This window comes from Corvus hawaiiensis, chromosome 1, assembly GCF_020740725.1.
Source record: "Corvus hawaiiensis isolate bCorHaw1 chromosome 1, bCorHaw1.pri.cur, whole genome shotgun sequence".
In the NCBI taxonomy this organism is placed as follows: Eukaryota; Metazoa; Chordata; class Aves; order Passeriformes; family Corvidae; genus Corvus; species Corvus hawaiiensis.
This window is the reverse complement of record NC_063213.1, coordinates 25,265,283-25,283,890: the sequence shown is the minus strand read 5'-3', so window position 1 is coordinate 25,283,890 and position 18,608 is coordinate 25,265,283. Positions and strand designations below refer to the sequence as shown.

Here is an 18,608-nt window from a genome sequence, read left to right as displayed (position 1 = left end):
TAATGAAAAAGGAGCTAGTATAAAGGAGGTAGTGACTGCTAAAGGTTAAAGTCATTTTAATTGCTTTAGGAAAGAAAGATGAAAAGGGAATTTCAGGTGATATAATGGTAATTGAACATAGGAAAAAGTTTTTTTCATGTATTTGCTTTTAATTAGCTTTTTAAACAAACTCCAAATTTTGTACTTCACTAACTTCTCAGTTCTCTGAGAAGTAGCTGTAGAAGGAACAGAAGTATGATTGTCTCTAATGATGCATCTTTGTCCTGTTGTGATGGGAACTCCTTAGTGTCTTGGCTCACTTGTCTTGATAGTGTGGAGCCCAAACTGCCTGAGCTTGCAGCAGAATTGTTGCTCGCTAGAAATGTCCTTTGGTTACAAGGAACACTGGTCTTCCTACACTTGATTTCACAGCTTGCAAATGACAGCTTCCTACTTATTACAAATTGGATCTCAGTTGAACTTGCTTTGAAAGTTTTTTTTGTTCTGGGTTTTTTTTTTCATGGAACAGTTAAATTGAGAAAAGACCCAAGTGGTGCTACTTCCAAATGGGTAGGTTAGAGCTGTTTAAATTCACTTTCTGTATGTCCTTGCTCTTTCATTCGGTATTTTGCTATAATTCACAGCCTGAAGTAGAAAATATAGGATTGTCTTGGTCCTTGACTTAATTAAAAATGCAGCTAGTTGAAGACAGCAGTTTCCTTTGGACAGAAGGTGAAAATCCATGATGTCATCTTACCATAACTACCCACATTGCACTTGAAAGTTCATTTACTCTAAGTTCCTCAGAACAGCAAAGGTTTTGTATTATTCTCAGATTAATTTTTCCCTGCTGCTGCTGTCTGCTTAAAATCAAACGCTAGTTTAAAAAAAACAAAAACAAATTCATCTTGATACCAGAATATCATTGACTCAGAGCTCTGTCCTTCAGGGCATGAGCCCAACTGGGTATGGGTTCTAAATTGTTCTGTTGCTTGTTGAATGAAGCAACTGATAATCATCTGTGATAGCCCTGAAAACTTCTGTGACCAAGAGCAGAAAAGTAGTGAGAAAACTCAGGGATAGGATTAGACCTATGTCTTGTCTGTACCTCCTTCTCCACACTGATCTCTTCAACAGAAGCAATCCAAGAGTAACTTGGATTACTTGGAGTAACTTTCATTTGCGTTCCAGATGCAATTACTCTGTGGAGCACAGCTTTGCAACTTGTATGATTTGCAGCTGAGTACCCAGTGCAAAGTACTGGATCTTTGTGAATGTTTGCAGCTGTTGAATTTCAGCCTTGTTTGTAGATGACCACCAGTTGGTATTGCTAAGGTAAATAATGTAGGAAGCAACTAAGATGTTGTTTTCTTAGGAAGTGGAGTGTTGTGCAAGGCCTAGACTCGATATTATACAACCCCTACCTGAGTCCTGTGAAGAAATCTCTTCTGATGCACTAACAGTACGAGGATTTCAGGAAAACGAATGTCGTGATTATCATCTAGGTAGGTATTCTCAATATTGTTTTGTTTTGTTTTCATACCTTGCTTAAAAAATACTTAATTTGGGAGTACTTAGCCTCCTTTTTCATTTTTATGTCCTTTTTTTGTCATCTCCTTGAATAGCTGTAACTGCTTATGACACCAAAGTGTAGCGTGGAAATCAACAAGAACTGGTCACATGAAAGAAAACAAATTTGTGTATTTAAACATCATGATTTTTAATGCCATCTCTTAGGTCAGACATACTGGAGAAGGCAGAAGTATATATCTCACGTAATGTCCATTATTGTGGAAGGCAATATCTTTGATGGAGATTTATTCAACATGTGATCCACAGGAGCTTTTTACACAAAGGGCTTCAGGAATAACGAAATGAGTGGCACAATGTTTGGAAAAGCTGCTTTAGAGGGAAAGGTTGAATAAGTGTCATTTCAACAGTAAGATGCACCTGGGTCAGCTTAAAAGGGGCACACTGATATTTAGCTTCCCTGTACTGACAAAGCTGCCAGTTATATAACAGACATCAAAACTGATAAAATTGAGTGAATAGGAACTGGATTTTGGCAAGTTACACCTAGAAGATAGGTTTAATTATGTAACAGGAAGGGACATTAACCCCCGGCACAACATACGCCATCTTTTAGTTTTCTGATCTATATGTTGCAGTTCAGAAAAATGCGTGGCAAAGCTGATGCAGAATTCCTTGGTGAAAATTATGTAGCCTGTGTTATACAGAAGCATTTCCTCTGGCTTTTAAAATCCATGAATCTGAATTTTAAGCATCTCCTCTGGCAGCATGCTTCAAATCATAGGCTTGGCAAACCTCTCTGTGTACATATATGCCCTTAAGCCACTAGAAATATAGTGTATCTCCTCCTGACCTCAAAAACACCTGTGCTGCTATCAATAGAATTGGGGTTTCATTATACATCTTCCAAAGCAGAACATTTATGTCCACAGCTGTATTTTTACGCTTTATGAATATTCTAATTTACCTGACTAGTCTAAATGTTTTGTATGGCTTTAAGACAAGCATTATTTTGTGAATTGCTTATCACTTCAGGAGTGTATTTGTATGCGTTTATAGAAACTGATCTGGACAGTGAGTGGTTTTCTCTTCTGTACTTACAAAGTATTGGTGTTTCTTCATGGTTCTGTCCAAATGGTAACTATTCAGAACAGTCATCTTCTGCATTTGATTTTACCTTTTAGTACTTTTTCTTTGAGTTTACTCAAAAATAAAGGCTTATGGTATAAGAAAATACATTATACATACAGCCTTAACTTGCAGCATTGCAAATGCATTGCTGTAATGATGTGCTGTATCCCCAGGGGTTATGGCATCTATCATTTATGCTTTTGATGGCCTTGACCTTGATGGGAAGGATAAGTTTATTGCAGGCTGTGTAGTGTAATAGTCCTCTAAAAGTATAATAATGGGTTCTAAACCATCATAAAGTTTACACATAGTGGATGAATCAGAATTTGCAATAAGCTGTAGTGATTTTTTGAAAGATACTTTGCCATTTAAACCAGTTTTAATTTATTGGAGAATACAGCTTCCAAACAAGTGTGTCCTGCAGGAGTAGCCTTGCTGTCTTCCTTGCATTTCCTCTTTTTAAATTCCCCTCGAGGGTGTACTAAAAAGCAGAACTTTACTTAAAGAAAATATAATAATAGTAAAACTGTGTATGCATTTGCAGAGTATTCGGAAGGTGAATCACTTTTTTATATCATCAGCCCAAGAGATGTGGTTGTGGCTAAAGAGCGGGACCAAGATGACCACATTGACTGGCTTCTTGAAAAGAAGAAATACGAAGTAATTTTTACATCATTCTTTCCTTCAGACTTTCCTTGTTTGGAAATTGGAGTAGGATGATGGATTTTGCTAGGTCATTTGGATTGGACAGTTTCTGTTTCTACAGTCATTGACTAAATGCTTGTAAAGGGTGGGAGTTAACTATACATCCCTCCATCTCTTACAGTGTTAGTCTTACTACTGAAACAACTAATCAGAATTTCACCCAAGTGAGGTAGCTGAATTAGATGTTGAAAATACTGCTCTCATCATCAGTTATGATATGTATTAGGTGACACTGAAAATTATAAAAGCTGGGTTTTGGCTTTAGAACAGTAGAAGAGTTAATTAATGAGCTGTGCTTCGAAAAGTAAAATACTATGGGCTCGAACTGTAGCTGCGCATGCTGAAAGTAGTGTTGCTCACAATAAAGCTGATCCAATATTAAAAGACAAGGGTATACAGCTCTCTTGGAAAAAAACAAAACATTTGGTTGCATAAATGTTGGTGTGTTTAAGTATGTATATCTAAAAGCCTAAAATAATAATAATAAATTCTTACATACCATATCAACATGCACACAGTGGTCTGAATGCTAATGTCCTACGTTTATTGACTTAGAACATTGGTTACGATGCATAAAGTTAACTTGCAAATTCTTATTTATGTGTTGTTGTGTGCCCATTGTAAGAAAAAAAAAGAAGTGGAAAAGCCATTCAGCATGTATTGCTTTTGCTAATATAATCATGATATTTCTCATGCAGATTTGTTTTAATCCATGTGGATGCTTTTGCATTTGAATAGCAAACTTGTACGATGAGTGCAGTTTTGCAATATATGTAAATCACGGCACTTGGTCTTTGAAGACTCCAGTAATTTGCAAGTGACAGCTCTGTGTGTGCCTTTATGAAAGCCATTCAAGTTAGTAGATAGGCGTGTTATGATGTATCTTAAAGGTTTCATTTTTATTTGTAAAAGCACCAGCTTTTTTTTCTGTACATTTGAAAATGGTAGAACAGCAAATGACACTTAAATATAAATCATTCTGACTGGAGAAGACATTTGGGCTGGGGAACTGGAAGTTAGCCTCCCCCCATTCGCCCCCTTTCCTGTTAATTTTTTTCACGGGTTTTGGTAGTGAAGTGGTCTCATTTGAAAATGATCAAATCTGATTGCATTGTGTGTTTTGTTGTAATCTTGTGATTTGATCTTAATACAATAATGTAGAGTGAACCCAGATGGAAACAAAAGTAGTTTTCTCTTTGCTTGACTGCTTTTGTTTGGGTATGAATTCAAAGCTGTTCATCCAACCATGGCATTAAAAATTCTAGTGCTTCAAACACCCTACTCTGAAAAACAGTTGATTTATACAATTCTAGAGCTTTCTGTATTGAAAGTTCGTGTATTTGACTAGTATCTCTGTTCTCTCCTTTTTGAATATAGGAAGCTTTGATGGCAGCTGAGATCAGTCAGAAAACGATAAAAAAGCACAAGATTTTGGTAAGACTCAAAACTTCTATTCAAAACAAAATATCTTCTTTCTTTTAGAATGCTGTAAGAAGCAACAAATAAATTCCCTGTTTTTTATAACACCAGGCAATAACTGCTAGGCATACTCCAACTAGCATCTGATTTTTCTTGGTTTCAGCTGCAGAACAGGAGTGTTAGTCTGTGAAACATGAAAGGATCTGCATTTTATGAAGGTGCTGTTGTCACTGATAGGAAGATAATTCCATTTCTCTGATTGCTGATAGGGGTTTTTGTTTGCTTTTACTTTTGTATTAAATTTACTGTTGTTTGTAGTAACACACACAATACAACAGTACTGCACTATTAGAGATTGCAGGCAGCAGTGACAAATTTCTCCTTAACTTATACCCTGTACATGTGACAGGGTTTTGTAAAGAGTTTAAGAGATGCTCCTTTTCTCACGTATAGTCATTTCCCATGTTTATAGTTCCTTTCACAGAGCAACAAAGGGTATCAGTGTTTAAAACAAAAGGGGGAATGATGTAATAGACACAAAAGCATCACTGATTTTAGCTTTTGTTTGTTTGCTTTTGTCTGAATTCACTAATACTGCTGCTGCTTTAAATTGAAATTTGTACAAAGTGTTCAAAGATGTGTTTAATTTCTTTGGCCAGATTACTGATGTAATAAGCACGCTGTATATCAGTATGTCTTAAAAAACTTTTATTCTTGTGTAGTCCAGAAGTTGAATCAGGATTTAAATGGCATACCTATCACAGAGTTTGCACTTAACAAAGCTGCTCTGTGACCCTTGCAAAAGATGTAAAGAATTGTTAAAGGAGGTCCTGGAGGAAAGAAAGAAAACAAACCCAAACAAACAGAAAACAAACTAAATCCAAAAAACCCCACAGCTTTTCTTGTGGTTTGCAGAAATTTGCTCTGCAATAAATGATTAAATTCAGTGAAATACAAGCGTTTTTGAGAGTTTGGTCTCTAAAGCAAAAGCCAACAGAATGTGTTGAGGAAACAAAATGTTGACACCAATCCTTAAGTGGAGGATTAGTGGTACACTGATTTAAAACGACTCATGCTCTCACTACCTAGTGACACCACACTCAGGATACCTGACAAGTCTGGTAGCCTTGGGGGTTTTTCAGATGGCAGTAATTATCACTGCTGCTCTGCACCTCTTTGAGGAGAGCACAGACATCCTAAACAACCAGATCTACATCCGTTCCTTATACATCTCTGCTCACTGGGAAGCTGGTCCACAGGAGAATGAAGATTTCTCTCAGTCTCTTTCTTGAGAACGATGAAGTTGAAAATACGAAGGCAGTTCCTATAGTGTAATGAAATCCTAAAATCTTACGTATGTGCATTTTTTTTTCTAACTTTGTCGTAGATTGACCAGTTGAAGTTGTTGCATACCCCTGTTCGTATTCTACTAGGATCAGTACTGTCCTTCATATTGATCAAAAAAATGTTGTGCCTCAGAAGATGCCAATGTTTATTTTTTGTAAGAAACAAGGACTTCTTTTTCATTGTACAGCTTTGTTTTTTCTATTTTCCTCTTTTTTCTTTCTAGAAACAATGTGCTTTTTTTAGTGATGTGATTCTTAAGCTATGCAGTGAGTACATTGGGTTGTGTCAAAATGGACGTGAGTGTTGAGATTACAGCAGGAGGCTCATGCCAAGATTTTAATATATATTAAATGCCTACGAGAAACTTTTTACAACTGACTTGTTGAGAAGGGAAATTTAGTATGTAATAACAACTAATAATCTTGCTAAATTCTCAGTAATTCCTGCACTTTATTGAGCAGCACTAGGATTTATATTCTCAACCAACTTTTTACCCTCCTCTGCAAACTTTGTGTTGACAAAGAACATCTTATACAATGACTGATGGTTTTCTTCTTGAACTAATTCAAGCACTGCAAGATCAGCTATGCATTTCAAAAAATCCTTAATAATTAGGGGTGGTAGACTTTTCAGCATCAGTGAGGTTATGAGAAATATTTAAAAGAGCCCTGTGAGCAGTCTATGGAAGTATTTTGTGTTGACTGTTCTATGGGCCCTACTTGTAAAGGAGAATCAGGAGATACACTCAGAGCCTTGATTTTCCAGCTGTGTGCACCGCTGTTATGGTAGTTCTTGCAGTAGTCAAGTAGTTCACTTACAAACTTTTTTAACTAACTCTCTATTTTTATTCCCTCTAGGACATTGGCTTAGCCTATATAAATCACCTAGTGGAGAAAGGAGAGTATGACCTGGCTGCTCGGTAACCTAGTATTAAAGATCTTCTTTGCTGGCTGAAGTGTGTCTGTGTGTGGGGAAAAAGCAAAAACAAATTATTGTTTCTGAAGTATTTACAGATGTTGTTTTTCTGTGTGTTCTGGAGTTTCTGAAGTTTCAAAACATAGAGATGTATTGCAGTGCTGTATATGTTTTGCCTGTAGTGACCTAAAAGTTAATGTAAACTTTAACTGGAATTGAGACATATATTTTGAAGGTAAGTCTTGACTTTTCAAAGTCACACTAGATTTTCAAAACTAAGGTTTTCTTTGGATTTTGATAAACTAAATTTATTAGTGTGTCATTGCATGTAAGACCATCAGAAAATAATTTGGGTTTGCATGGGTATAAACAAAAATGTCAAGTATGAGAATCTAAAGTAAGGATCAGAAATTACCCAAGGTTTTTGTTTTCATGTATGTGCAAGAGTAAGCATATCTTTTTAACTGTTCAGTTTTTCTCAGCTGAGATTTAAAAACTTCACTCATAAAGCTGATGGAGAGGGTGGCATCTCTGCCCATGGTGTATAGGTTTTAAGTAGATGATGTTTACACTCCCTTCAAATCCAAACCATTCTATGATTCTGTGAAAGCTAATATGGCCCTAATCACTAAAGCCAAATACATAATAAGCAGTTAGTCCTCTTGGATGCAACACAATTTTAGGGCTTGAATGGAGGAGAACCTGGCATACTCAAAGTGATGATTACCAAAATAAGTCACTCTTGCAAGTGTCATGATAAGGAGAATAAGAAAGGAATCCTTATAGTAATGCTGTCACATTTGTATGACTTTCTGTACCTACTTTTGTTCTCATCTCTTTCATTTTCCTTCCAGAAAGTGCCAGAAAATCCTTGGCAAAAACACAGAACTCTGGGAATTTGAAGTTTACAAGTTCAAAGAAATAGGTCAGCTTAAAGTAAGTTAATTTCTGTGTCTGCACTCAAGTAACTTGTATGCTGTACTGACTGTTTTGACCAAGTATCTAAAGCATCACATTTAATAGCCCTGTTCTGGTATTTCTGCCCCAGATTTCTGTTTCTAGACAGTTGTCCAATTGATGTGTATAGTCTTAAAACAAGATTGGAGACATAGTGCTATGTATTTTACTTGTTGGCAGTTTCCATGTAAAAGACCCACCCCCGAGGCTTTTACTTGCAAAGATGCTCACAGTTAAATACATCTTTCCCATTTACTTTTCATTCATTTCCAGTATGTCCTAAAAATCCTACCCTAAATCTTAAGGAAAATAGACTCTGTGGGTGCCAGTCATTCTGGCAAATCCAGGTCCCTTGCAACTTTTAGTGTCAAAGAATTGCAAAGCAACAGTGAAGACCTATGCTATGTGCTAGAAATGGTGGTAAGAAAGAGGAGCAGTCTGCACTGTCTTGTGTTTTCCCTAGTCACAAGCCAGCTACTGCAACAGTACACATTTAATGTGAGATTCTCAGTTAATAAATTGCCCAGGACATAAAGCCATAGTACTGTCACTGCTAAACCAATTGAAAACATTATGCACACTTCCTTTGGTAACATATGTACATATACTTCTGAATTTTATGTCTTCCTATTCAAACTCAATGAGCCAAAAAGGAGATATTATTAAGATCTCACAGCATGCAGTCCCTTGCTGGTTTTGAGCTATTTAATTCTGTTCAAAGACCAAAAGTGTTTCAGCATTAAGAACTGCAGAAATGTCTGACTTCTGTTTTAGAGCCATTCCAGTGCAAAAACAGCCTTGCCTTTAGTATGACTTCTTTGTGGTTTGGTGCATTCTTTACTACTTTGGAAGATGAAAACCTATGTTTCTGTTTCTTTATTTCAGTCCAATAAAGGACCTGAATGCAGGTACAGGTGAATTTTTGATACTCTGCTTCTTAGTCCTTTGGGGTTCATTTTGGTTTTTGGCTGCAAATGTCTGGAAAGGATATTTGTCTTGTCTCCACTTATGTCATCCAGCAGACAGTAAAATATAAAAATATTTGCAGGTTTGTTGCAAAAGCATCTCTATTCAATTACTGCCTTTCTAAACAGTTGGCTGTTTTCAGGTCTTAGAATATCTTTTTTCTTCTTAGAGCCTAGGCCCAGGAATTCTCAGAAAAACATGAGATGCAGTCCATTACATTATTCAGCTTCAAGTTGCAGTTCTAGAAAATGCCCACCTTATTTCAGTATTTCAGTCGCATATAGCTTTTCCCAGATTTCTGAAGATGTCTGAGTATCATAAAGGATGAACTAAATTAAGCCAGATCTAACTGAAAGGGTCCTTGTAATGCTTGGGATCACTTATGGGGAATTTTTACCTACTTATGTGATTTGCAGATACTAAACACCGTATTGTAACTGGCCTATAATGGCTTTAAGCCCTGATGAGGAGACTATTTGAGATGTGGAAACAGAGTTTATTTCAAAAGAGAATTTTCTTGGAAGAATTTGCACTGTATGTAAGTTGTTCCCTGAAATCTGATGTTTCGAATCTAGCGTGATTTGCCAATAACTAAGGTGACAGTAAACTAAAGGCTTAAAATTTCCTTCCTGCACAGAGGAATTAGTGATATCCCAGTGTCAAAGTCTGTGGGGTGAGTGTTTTGTTTGCATGTGATTTTAGTGGGTTTTTGAGTGTTCCATACTAAGTGGTCCTGTTTGGCTACCAAAGGTTGCATTTTGATATCTTGATGTCTCTCATGTCTTCAGTGAATGTCATCTAGCAAACCTCATTGTGGAAGTTTCAAGATTCTAGAGCCTTGCAGTGATCTGTTCCTCTCCTCCTCCAGCAGTGGTGGCTTGAGGGAGTTACATGCTTGTGCTCAAGCACTTCAGTATAAAATCTAATGTCTCAGCTCAAACAGCTGAGGAAGGTGGATGGATTCAAAGGAAGGTTTCAAACTGTGTGAGTGCTGGCTGTTGTGGCATGAGGGATACGTTCCATTCTGTTTGCTGGGATAGCAGTGACTTTCAGCAGTGGTGCAGGATGATCAGCTGGCAGCAGCAGTGCATTAACCAAAACATAGGCTGGAAGACATTTGAAAGACTTCACCTGACTGTAGTGGGCATAGCAGAGAGCAGCACTAGCCTGACAGGCTCTTTCATCTCTTAGATATCCTTTGAGAAACAAGTAATTGTTGTTCTGGCTTATTGGTGAAATGGTTTAGTCTATCTCATGTCAACTTTTATATGGGCTTTCTTGTGTATACCTCATCCTAACATTTATTGATGAAAGTCTGAAAGCAGTTTCTTTTCCCTTGAAAAGAAACAAGGGAAGAAAATATTTTTGTGTATAGTATCCTTTTTTTATTTAAAGTTACTTTAACTGCATGGTTCAATAATTGGTACAAAGGCAGTCTGATTCAGAAGCCTTTTTGTCGGACCTTGCTCCCTAACTGCAGCTTAAACATAAAACAGGAAGAGTTTGTAACCTCCAGCATGGGTCTTAGTTCACCTTTGTGCCAAGGCTTAAAAATAACTAAATAACTTGTATGCTTCTTACGTGCTTCTTGTATGCTTAGTCTTTGCTGAGCATGGTGGTCAAACTGCAAGAGGTGGCCATGTTTTTTCTTCAAAGCAATGGGACATGGGGCAGGAGAAATTTCCTTCACAAAGCAGCCTGGCTCACACACAACAAGGCAACGGCACCTCTCCACAGCTCACTGTGTGGCCAAACTGCAGCCAAGAGTTGTAACAGTCTGTTGGGGGAGGTTGTTCATTTAGAAGGTAGCAGGAAGGTAGAAAGTGGGAGTGAAAACTGCCATTGGAGATTGTCTTCTGCCTTTGAGTCTCCAGCTAATGTCCAGTTTGCTTTCTCTATGGTCTGAAGAGACTTTTTATGAAGGGATCAGGAATATGATTCCCCAGAGCAGCCGGCAAGACTATGCCCTGAGTTAACTGATAAATTCTGTGACAGCTGGTGGGAGCTGATGTTGGCAGCACTACATTTCAAAAACTGGCCAAGCCTAAACAGCACAGGGAGAGGAGAGGTCTAAAATGTAGTGAGATGTTTTTTCTCCTGCTTTGTTCAAGCAACTTCAGTAATAAAATGCTATTGTACCATGTGACAGTAGTGGGGAACAGGCAACATCTCTGAGCATTTGGAGGAATTTCTTTGGTGCTGGTCCCTCAGCTACAAACCCTACAATCCCGACACGGCTGGTAGCAGTAGGATTTATTTTGGTGAGTGGAAATAATCTTGGCCTCTAGTTGCGTGGAATAGTAGTGCTAATTAGATGCTGTGCTGAAATTCTAGAGTATGAGCTGATTTATTCTGGCAACTTCTCATCTTCTGCCTGCTGGAATGCAATTCCTTAACACCTTCTATACAGTAACAGATCACGTCTTCACCCTTTCAATGGAGAGATATACTTTCAAATTAATTTTCAATTGGGTATGTAAAAATAGCCCTTCATAGAATGTAGTGACCCCAAAGTAAGTCATAATGCACAATTACACATATAATGTGCTTGCCATGGTCAGGTTCTGGTAGTGGGGGTGCTACAGGAGTGGCTTCTGTGAGAAGCTGCCAGAAGCTTCCCCAATGTCCATCAGAGCCAATGTCAGCCAGCTCCAGGATGGACCCACTGCTGGCCAAGGCCAAGCCAATCAGGAATGATAGGAACACCTCTGTGATAACAGATCTAAAAAGAAAGAAAAAAGGTTACTGCACAGTTGTAATTGCAACCAGAGAAGAACGGAGTGAGAATATGAGAGAGGAACAACTCTGCAGACACCAAGGTCAGTGGAGAAGGAGGAGGAGGTGCTCTAGGCACCAGAGCTGAGATTCCCCTGCAGTCCATGGTGAAGACCATGGTGAAGCAGCTGTGCCCCTGCAGCCCATGGAGGACAAAGGGGATGCAGAGATCCCTCTGCAGCCCATGTAGGAGCCCACGCTGGAGCAGGCTGTGCCTGAAGGACTGCATCCCATGGAAGAGTGACCCACGTTGAAGCAGTTTGTGGAGAACTGTTGCCCATGGGATGGACTCAGTTAAAGAAGTTCATGGAGAACTATCTCCTAGTGGGAGGAAGCCCACTCTGAAGAAGGGCAAGGACCCCTCTTCCTGAGCAGCAGGAGAAGCAACGTGTGATGAACTGACCATAGTCTCCATTCCTTGTCTCCCTGTGTTTCTGGGGTGAAGGAGGTAGAGCCCAAGAAGGAGGAATGGATGGGGGAAGGTGTTTTTGAGATTTATTTTACTTGTTATTATCCTGCTCTGATTTGGTTAGTAATAAATTCAGTTACTATTGCAAATGAGAGTCTGTTTTGCTGTGATGGTATTTGGTGAGTGATCCCTCCTGGATCTTTTCTTAACCTACGAACCCTTCGTTATATTTTTTCTCCTCTGTCCAGTTGTGGAGGGAAGTGAGACAGTGGCTTTTTTGGGTGCCTGGTGTCCATCCACTACAACGCATTTTTCAGCTAATGAATCCTTATACCTTTTTACGAGGCCAAGACTTAACAAAATGGATTTTGAAATGGATGGATGGATTTAGAGGGGTCTTATATGGGTTTTGTTTTCTAAATGACTACTGGTTTCTTAAGGACAATGGCTGATTCTCCCATTCTAATTAGTATTTTGCCACCTGTCTCTCAAATGAAAGTTCTTTCAAATGATTTATACAATTCCAATGTGTATAATCCTAAAGTAAATCATTTCAGGTTGCTGCTTACAAGTATGAGTTTATAAGGCTTCCAGGTGATGACCAGGGGCCATGTTTTGCTTATAGCTTTATTCTTTTGTTTCACAACAATTTTTTTTTCTATCAGTATACCAGGATGTTACATGTCATTCCCTGTCTGACACTTTGTTCTCTTTGTTCCAATAGGCAATTAGTCGTTACTTGCCAAGACGAGATCCAGTTTTGAAACCTCTGATCTATGAAATGGTCCTGCATGAATTTTTGGAAAGTGACTATGAGGTACTGCAGCCTGGTGTGTTCACATCAATGTGTCCAATAGTTATTGCCAGCCAAATATCCTTAGCAATGTAGAATTCTGACAGCAAATTCTCAGATGTATTCAAGCAGATTATCAGTGGACAGTTCCACAATAATGAAAATATTTAATAGTTGAATATTAATTTTAAGAGAATAAATAGAATGTTCTTCAGAGCATGAAAATACTGTGAGATTGATTATTTATTAGACTGTTACTTTTAGTTTGTTTAATGTAGCATAAGTGGTTGAGGTGATGCACAAAGCCTACAGCACCTGAAAGAGACTCAGCTTCATGAATCTTAATAACGTTGCCCTAAGAAGGAAAAATCTGTGTTCTGCACTGTACATGTCTGTGGGCACATGAAAGTTCCTTAAAGGTTAAGCACAGCAGGTGTCATCTCAGAGGCTTAGCTGAAGCTTTGATGTTTTGAAATGCTCCTTAGGCTATTCTTTCTATTTCTGTTACAATCTCTTATATTTTTAGGGGTTTGCAACCCTAATAAAAGAGTGGCCTGGAGATCTGTACAACAACACAATCATAGTTCAAGCTGTAGTGGATCACCTGAAGAAAGATCCACAGAACAGGACTTTGCTACAAACACTTGCAGAATTGTGAGTACAGTTTTCATTTCCTGTTACAAAAAGTGCACTTAAAATAGGGTGCTGTAGTTTATCCATATTTGCTTAGCTCTCTTAACAGAAATCTTCTTTGCTGTAGTCTACAGAGTATTGGCTTTCTTTCCTCTCCACTCTGTTGATTGCACACCTTAGCAATTCTTTACCCTTCTTTTTAAAGTTCACATTGAGTATGAAAGCAAATTGTTAAGCATGAGATTGGATTTTCTACTCCTCTTTCCAAAGTAAATAGCTAGCATTCCTCTTCATGCTGTCAGAGGAAACCTCTTCTGTGAAGTGTGCATTTCAGAGTTACCCACGGGAAAATAAAATGGTGAGGGGTTTTGCCCACTATTTAAGTAGTAGTACATTTAGGTTTACTGCATGGCTGGAAATAAGTGATTGGAAAATGTGCCAAAACTGATCTGGTTCTAGGTCACTTTGTACAGGAATAAAGCTCTTTGATTTTCTCAGCCTGATCACTGTGTTATTTTCATACTGCTTGTTTGAAGAAAGAAGAATTGCTGTCTATTACTATGTTACAATCTGCCCCAAAGTTTTAAAAGAACAATGTTTTTTAGCTCTGAAGAGTGTTCCAATCAGTTTCCAAGAATTGAAAGGCTAGCATTTTGTGTGTCTTCCCCGTGAGCTGAAAATGAAAAATAAAAATGCAGAAAACCACAGGTCAGAACACAAATGAAGGCCAATATAAATGGAGGTGAAATTAATGTTGCCTGATGTTTATTTCCCTTTAACAAAAATGAATCACAGCTCTATTTAGATATTTATAAAATCAAGTAGTATCCTAAAATGTTTCACATACTAGAGTATGTTTATATTTTCTCTCATAGGTGATTTTTCTACACTTAGGTATGTAACATTACATGTATTATAATCTGTTTTTATCAGGTATACTTACGATCAGCGCTATGGCAGAGCCCTAGAAATCTACCTAACTCTGAGGCACAAAGATGTCTTCCAGTTGATCCATAAGCACAATCTCTTCAGTTCTATCAGAGACAAAATTGTTCTGCTCATGGATTTTGATTCAGAGGTGATCTTAATGATTTTATATTCACTTTCCACTACATATATTTTAACAGATTAAAAATAAATGAGCTAGTGTTGAGGCAGAGAGTGTGTTTGCTGCTTCTGGATACATTCTGAGATAAGAAAGATTGTTTGCCTAGACTGCAAAGTAATTGACCCAAGGATTATTTTTTTCCTTTGTATTTCCATTTCTGTTTCCTTTCCGTTTCCATTTGTCACTCTCAGTGAGAAAAGTGCTAGATTCGAGATCATTGTTGTGATTCTCCAGTCACAACATTAAATATCATTTCACACAGAGTATCATTTGACCATGTTATTCTTTCCGTATATTGAATCAAATAGTAGTATTAATAAGTCAAAGAAAGGAGATAATGAATTTATTTAGGCATATATTAAATGTACTTGCCATTTTCCTTTCACCACAGTCAATTAATCTGCTACTGAAAGTTTGCAAGGTTATTAACCTAAGTTCCAAAAATCAGGAAGTATTTATTCCGTGCTGAATTCTGTCTTCTTTCTTTCCAGCTGGCTATAAAACCCAAGCAAATGAGTTTTGGTATGATCACTGGGAAGATAACCAAGTAGATCTGCTCTTTTTTCAGTGCAATAGTTGTTTAAGCACTGGAGCTAAAATATGGAGCCATCTCTACTGTATGTGATGATCTTCAGTATGCCCATTCTAAACTACATGGAGAAAAAAAGTATAATTTTTTTTAATCCCACAGAATAAATCATATCAGGAATCTGTGTTATTTTTTGAAAGTGAAGTAAAATTTTGCTCTTGAAAGAGGAAGCAGAACCTGAATCCTGGTGGCTTCTTGGCTTACATGCTCTTGTCTTCCTGATTAAAGGTATTGCTGTGCAGGTAGTTTGGAGGAATCCAGTTGTAAGGCAGGTTGAACTGTGTGTTTCTTGCATAGCCATCACCCTGCAGTTCCCTTTTGAAATGGAAAAATAGTATTTCTACCTCATTTGGCAGTGGCTTTTTGTGACTGACGATGATTCAGTGGGCATACTTCACCTGCAGTGTACGTGCACAGCATTTATTGCTATTAGTGAGGAAACTTAGGAGAAATACTCTGGAAGAATACTGTAATGCTGTACTTTCAGGGTATGCTGATGTTATGTAAATTGCTCTCTGAATTTCTGTTGCTGAAAAGAGTAGGTCTGCAATATCCATCTGACACCCATCAGTGGATAAGCATAATACTATATAGAGTGTGAGAAAATGTGTGTACCTGTTTCCTACTTGATTTCTCTTTCTCTGTTGTAGAAAGCGGTAGACATGCTTTTGGATAATGAAGATAAAATTTCTGTGAGTATAAAAAATTCATGGCATGGCAGTTCAATGCTAGCTTGTATTACCTGTCCTTCTTTCAGTCTTGTAAATGGGATGTTTATCACAGGTTTGTTTTCTTTCAGATTGACAGAGTTGTCGAAGAATTAGAAAACAGGCCTGAGTTACAGCACGTGGTAAGTATTCCTATATTCTGCTGATGTCAAGTTGAGCTGAATAAACTCTTTGCTGGAAATCTCTTTTATGGTGTGTTTATCCTGTCAAAGTGCACCTGAACTCAAATGTCATAAGTCATCAGAGCCAATGTAGCTACTTCTGCCAATTTGCCCTTTAGCATGGCCATAGAATCTTTACAGTAGTTAAATGATCTTAAAATGTGTACCTGTGAGAATTTGATAACATACTGCGTCCTTATTAACATATTCCTCCTTACTGCATTGTAGGCACTTGTCTTTTCTGGTCAATAACTTCTTGCTATTATTCCTCCTTTTTCCCTACCCAAAATTGGGGTTGGTTGGTGGGTGCAGCTCTAAAATATGTTTTGCTGATCCATAGAGAAAGTGAATTGCTTGTCTTTCTGGAGCTGTAACTTCTATACACTGTTGGATTGTTCTTGTTTGTGCAAAATTACAGTATCACTGTAAGGCTGTGGCTCCACACTGCTATTCCAAAAACCCCTCATTGGTTTGAACATGCTGTCAGTGGAGTATATAATGTGTGACTGTGGGCTTGGGCTGTATTAGGGAGGGAAGTTTAACTTGGTGCTCATTACAGATAGGGCTCAGGTATTCATCTGGTGGAGAGGTGATTTATGGGTTAGAGATCTGATTATGGGGAGCAGATCTATGAAAAGTGCAGTCCACAGCCCAAGAGCTTTGCAAAGGCAAGAGACAGAGTGACAGTTTACAGCAGGGATGCATACAGAGGAAGGCAGCGAAAATGGTGAATGGTCTAGAGGGGAAGCCATGCAAAGAGCAGCTGAGGTCACTTGGCTTGTTCAGCCTGGAGGAGACTGAGCGGAGTCCTGATAGCTATTTACATCTTCCTCACAAGGGAAGAGTCAGAGCAGGCACTGATCTCTTCTCTGGTGACCAGCGACAGGACCCAAGGAAACAGCATGAAGCTGTGTCAGGGGCGGTTTGGGTTAGATATTAGGAAAAGCTTTGCCCACTATAGTGGCTGGCCACTGGAACAGGCTCCCACTCCAGGGGAGTGGTCACAGTGTCAAGCCTGTCTGAGTTCAAGAAGTATTTGGACAATGCTGTCAGGCACATGGTGTGATTCCTGGGGCTGTCCTCTGCAGGGCCAGGAGCTGGAATTTGATTATCTATGTGGTTCCCTTCCAATTCAGGAGTTTCTATTATTCCATTAATAATATTGAATAAGTGGGTTTGAATTCTGATTCTTTTTTGATTCCTAGTATTTGCACAAGCTTTTCAAAAGAGACCACCATAAAGGCCAACGATATCATGAGAAACAGATCAGCCTTTATGCTGAATATGATCGACCAAACTTACTACCATTTCTCAGAGACAGCACACACTGCCCACTGGAGAAGGTAAGCCCCAAAAATCTAAGCACAGGTCCTTGATTTTTATGTCTGGTCTGCAGCTTGTAGTCTTGTGAATTTCTAGCTGTGTCTGGTACTGCCCTCTACTGCCAATATGAGGGATCCTTTGAGTTTGTGACCATCGCCTGCAGTTTGGTTTGCGGAGCTGATGACAGCTGAGACTTTCCTCTCTCAGCTCACAGGGCAGGAATTGACAGGTATTTTTTATGCAGAAGTTCTGAATTCACACTTGATGAGTAGCTACAGCATATCTACTCATCAGTGCTTAGCCTGACTGAACAATAGGCTATGGTTACAAGAAATTGACAAGCATTTTGCCAAATCTCGGAGCTGTCAGTGTTAGATCTTGAAAAATCAGTAGCTGTAACTGTAGTTTTTCTATCTTTTTATTCTAAGGTCATAAGTTTCTCTTGAATAATATATACAATATAAGTCACTGAACTAACAGGGCTAAAAGTATTTTGTCTTTGTACTCTGGCTAATACGCTTTGGGTTTTACAGAGTACCAGGTTTCCACCTTCTAATATATATATTTTTTTTCTATTTTCCTTCCTTACTCTTTCTTGTTAAATTACAAAATGCATAAAGGTAAGGCCAATATTGAGTTGTTTCCCCTGCTTGAATTATTGTGAAACAAATGGAAATTCTAAGTTTTCCCATTTAGATGGGTCAGTATTTTATTATTTTTATTTATTGCTGTTAATGGCTGAGCAGAGCAGACCTTGTGAAAGGATGCTCATCCATATGCAGCTATAATGATGACACAGTGGAGTAGTTTTCAGGTGTAATATTGAATATTGTATTTTACATGGTTAACATTCCAAAGAAAAGCAGTACTGTTCCTGGTAGCTCTCTCGTTTTGCATTTTTTTTGTCTACTGGAAAATACTTTCTTAGGATTGGAGAATTAGGATTTGTTGAAACCATTACTTGAAACGAGATTGACTAGTTTAGGCAGTGAGACTGAGAGGTTTCCAGCCAGAAACTTTCATCTACAGTATTGACTTACTTGTTTTTAACTTTCTGATTCTTAGTTTCTGCCTTATGTATTATTCATGTGATCATGGTTTTATGTATAAAACCTTACCAGCATTATTTTTTAATCTTGA

The 18,608-nt window shown here is 38.1% G+C and overlaps 1 protein-coding gene across 2 annotated transcripts in view; it reads left to right on the top strand.

Moving 5' to 3' along the window:
* VPS41 (VPS41 subunit of HOPS complex) overlaps nt 1-18,608 on the top strand; it is a 114,247-nt gene that overhangs the window by 76,698 nt on the left and 18,941 nt on the right. For both annotated transcript variants that reach the window (XM_048297075.1, XM_048297068.1), the window contains exons 12-22: nt 1,355-1,484; nt 3,185-3,300; nt 4,723-4,779; nt 6,969-7,030; nt 7,881-7,962; nt 12,858-12,950; nt 13,453-13,580; nt 14,493-14,637; nt 15,907-15,948; nt 16,056-16,106; nt 17,351-17,488. In XM_048297075.1, coding sequence (XP_048153032.1) covers nt 1,355-1,484; nt 3,185-3,300; nt 4,723-4,779; nt 6,969-7,030; nt 7,881-7,962; nt 12,858-12,950; nt 13,453-13,580; nt 14,493-14,637; nt 15,907-15,948; nt 16,056-16,106; nt 17,351-17,488 — 1,044 coding nt within the window. The remainder of the gene's footprint in view (nt 1-1,354; nt 1,485-3,184; nt 3,301-4,722; nt 4,780-6,968; nt 7,031-7,880; nt 7,963-12,857; nt 12,951-13,452; nt 13,581-14,492; nt 14,638-15,906; nt 15,949-16,055; nt 16,107-17,350; nt 17,489-18,608) is intronic.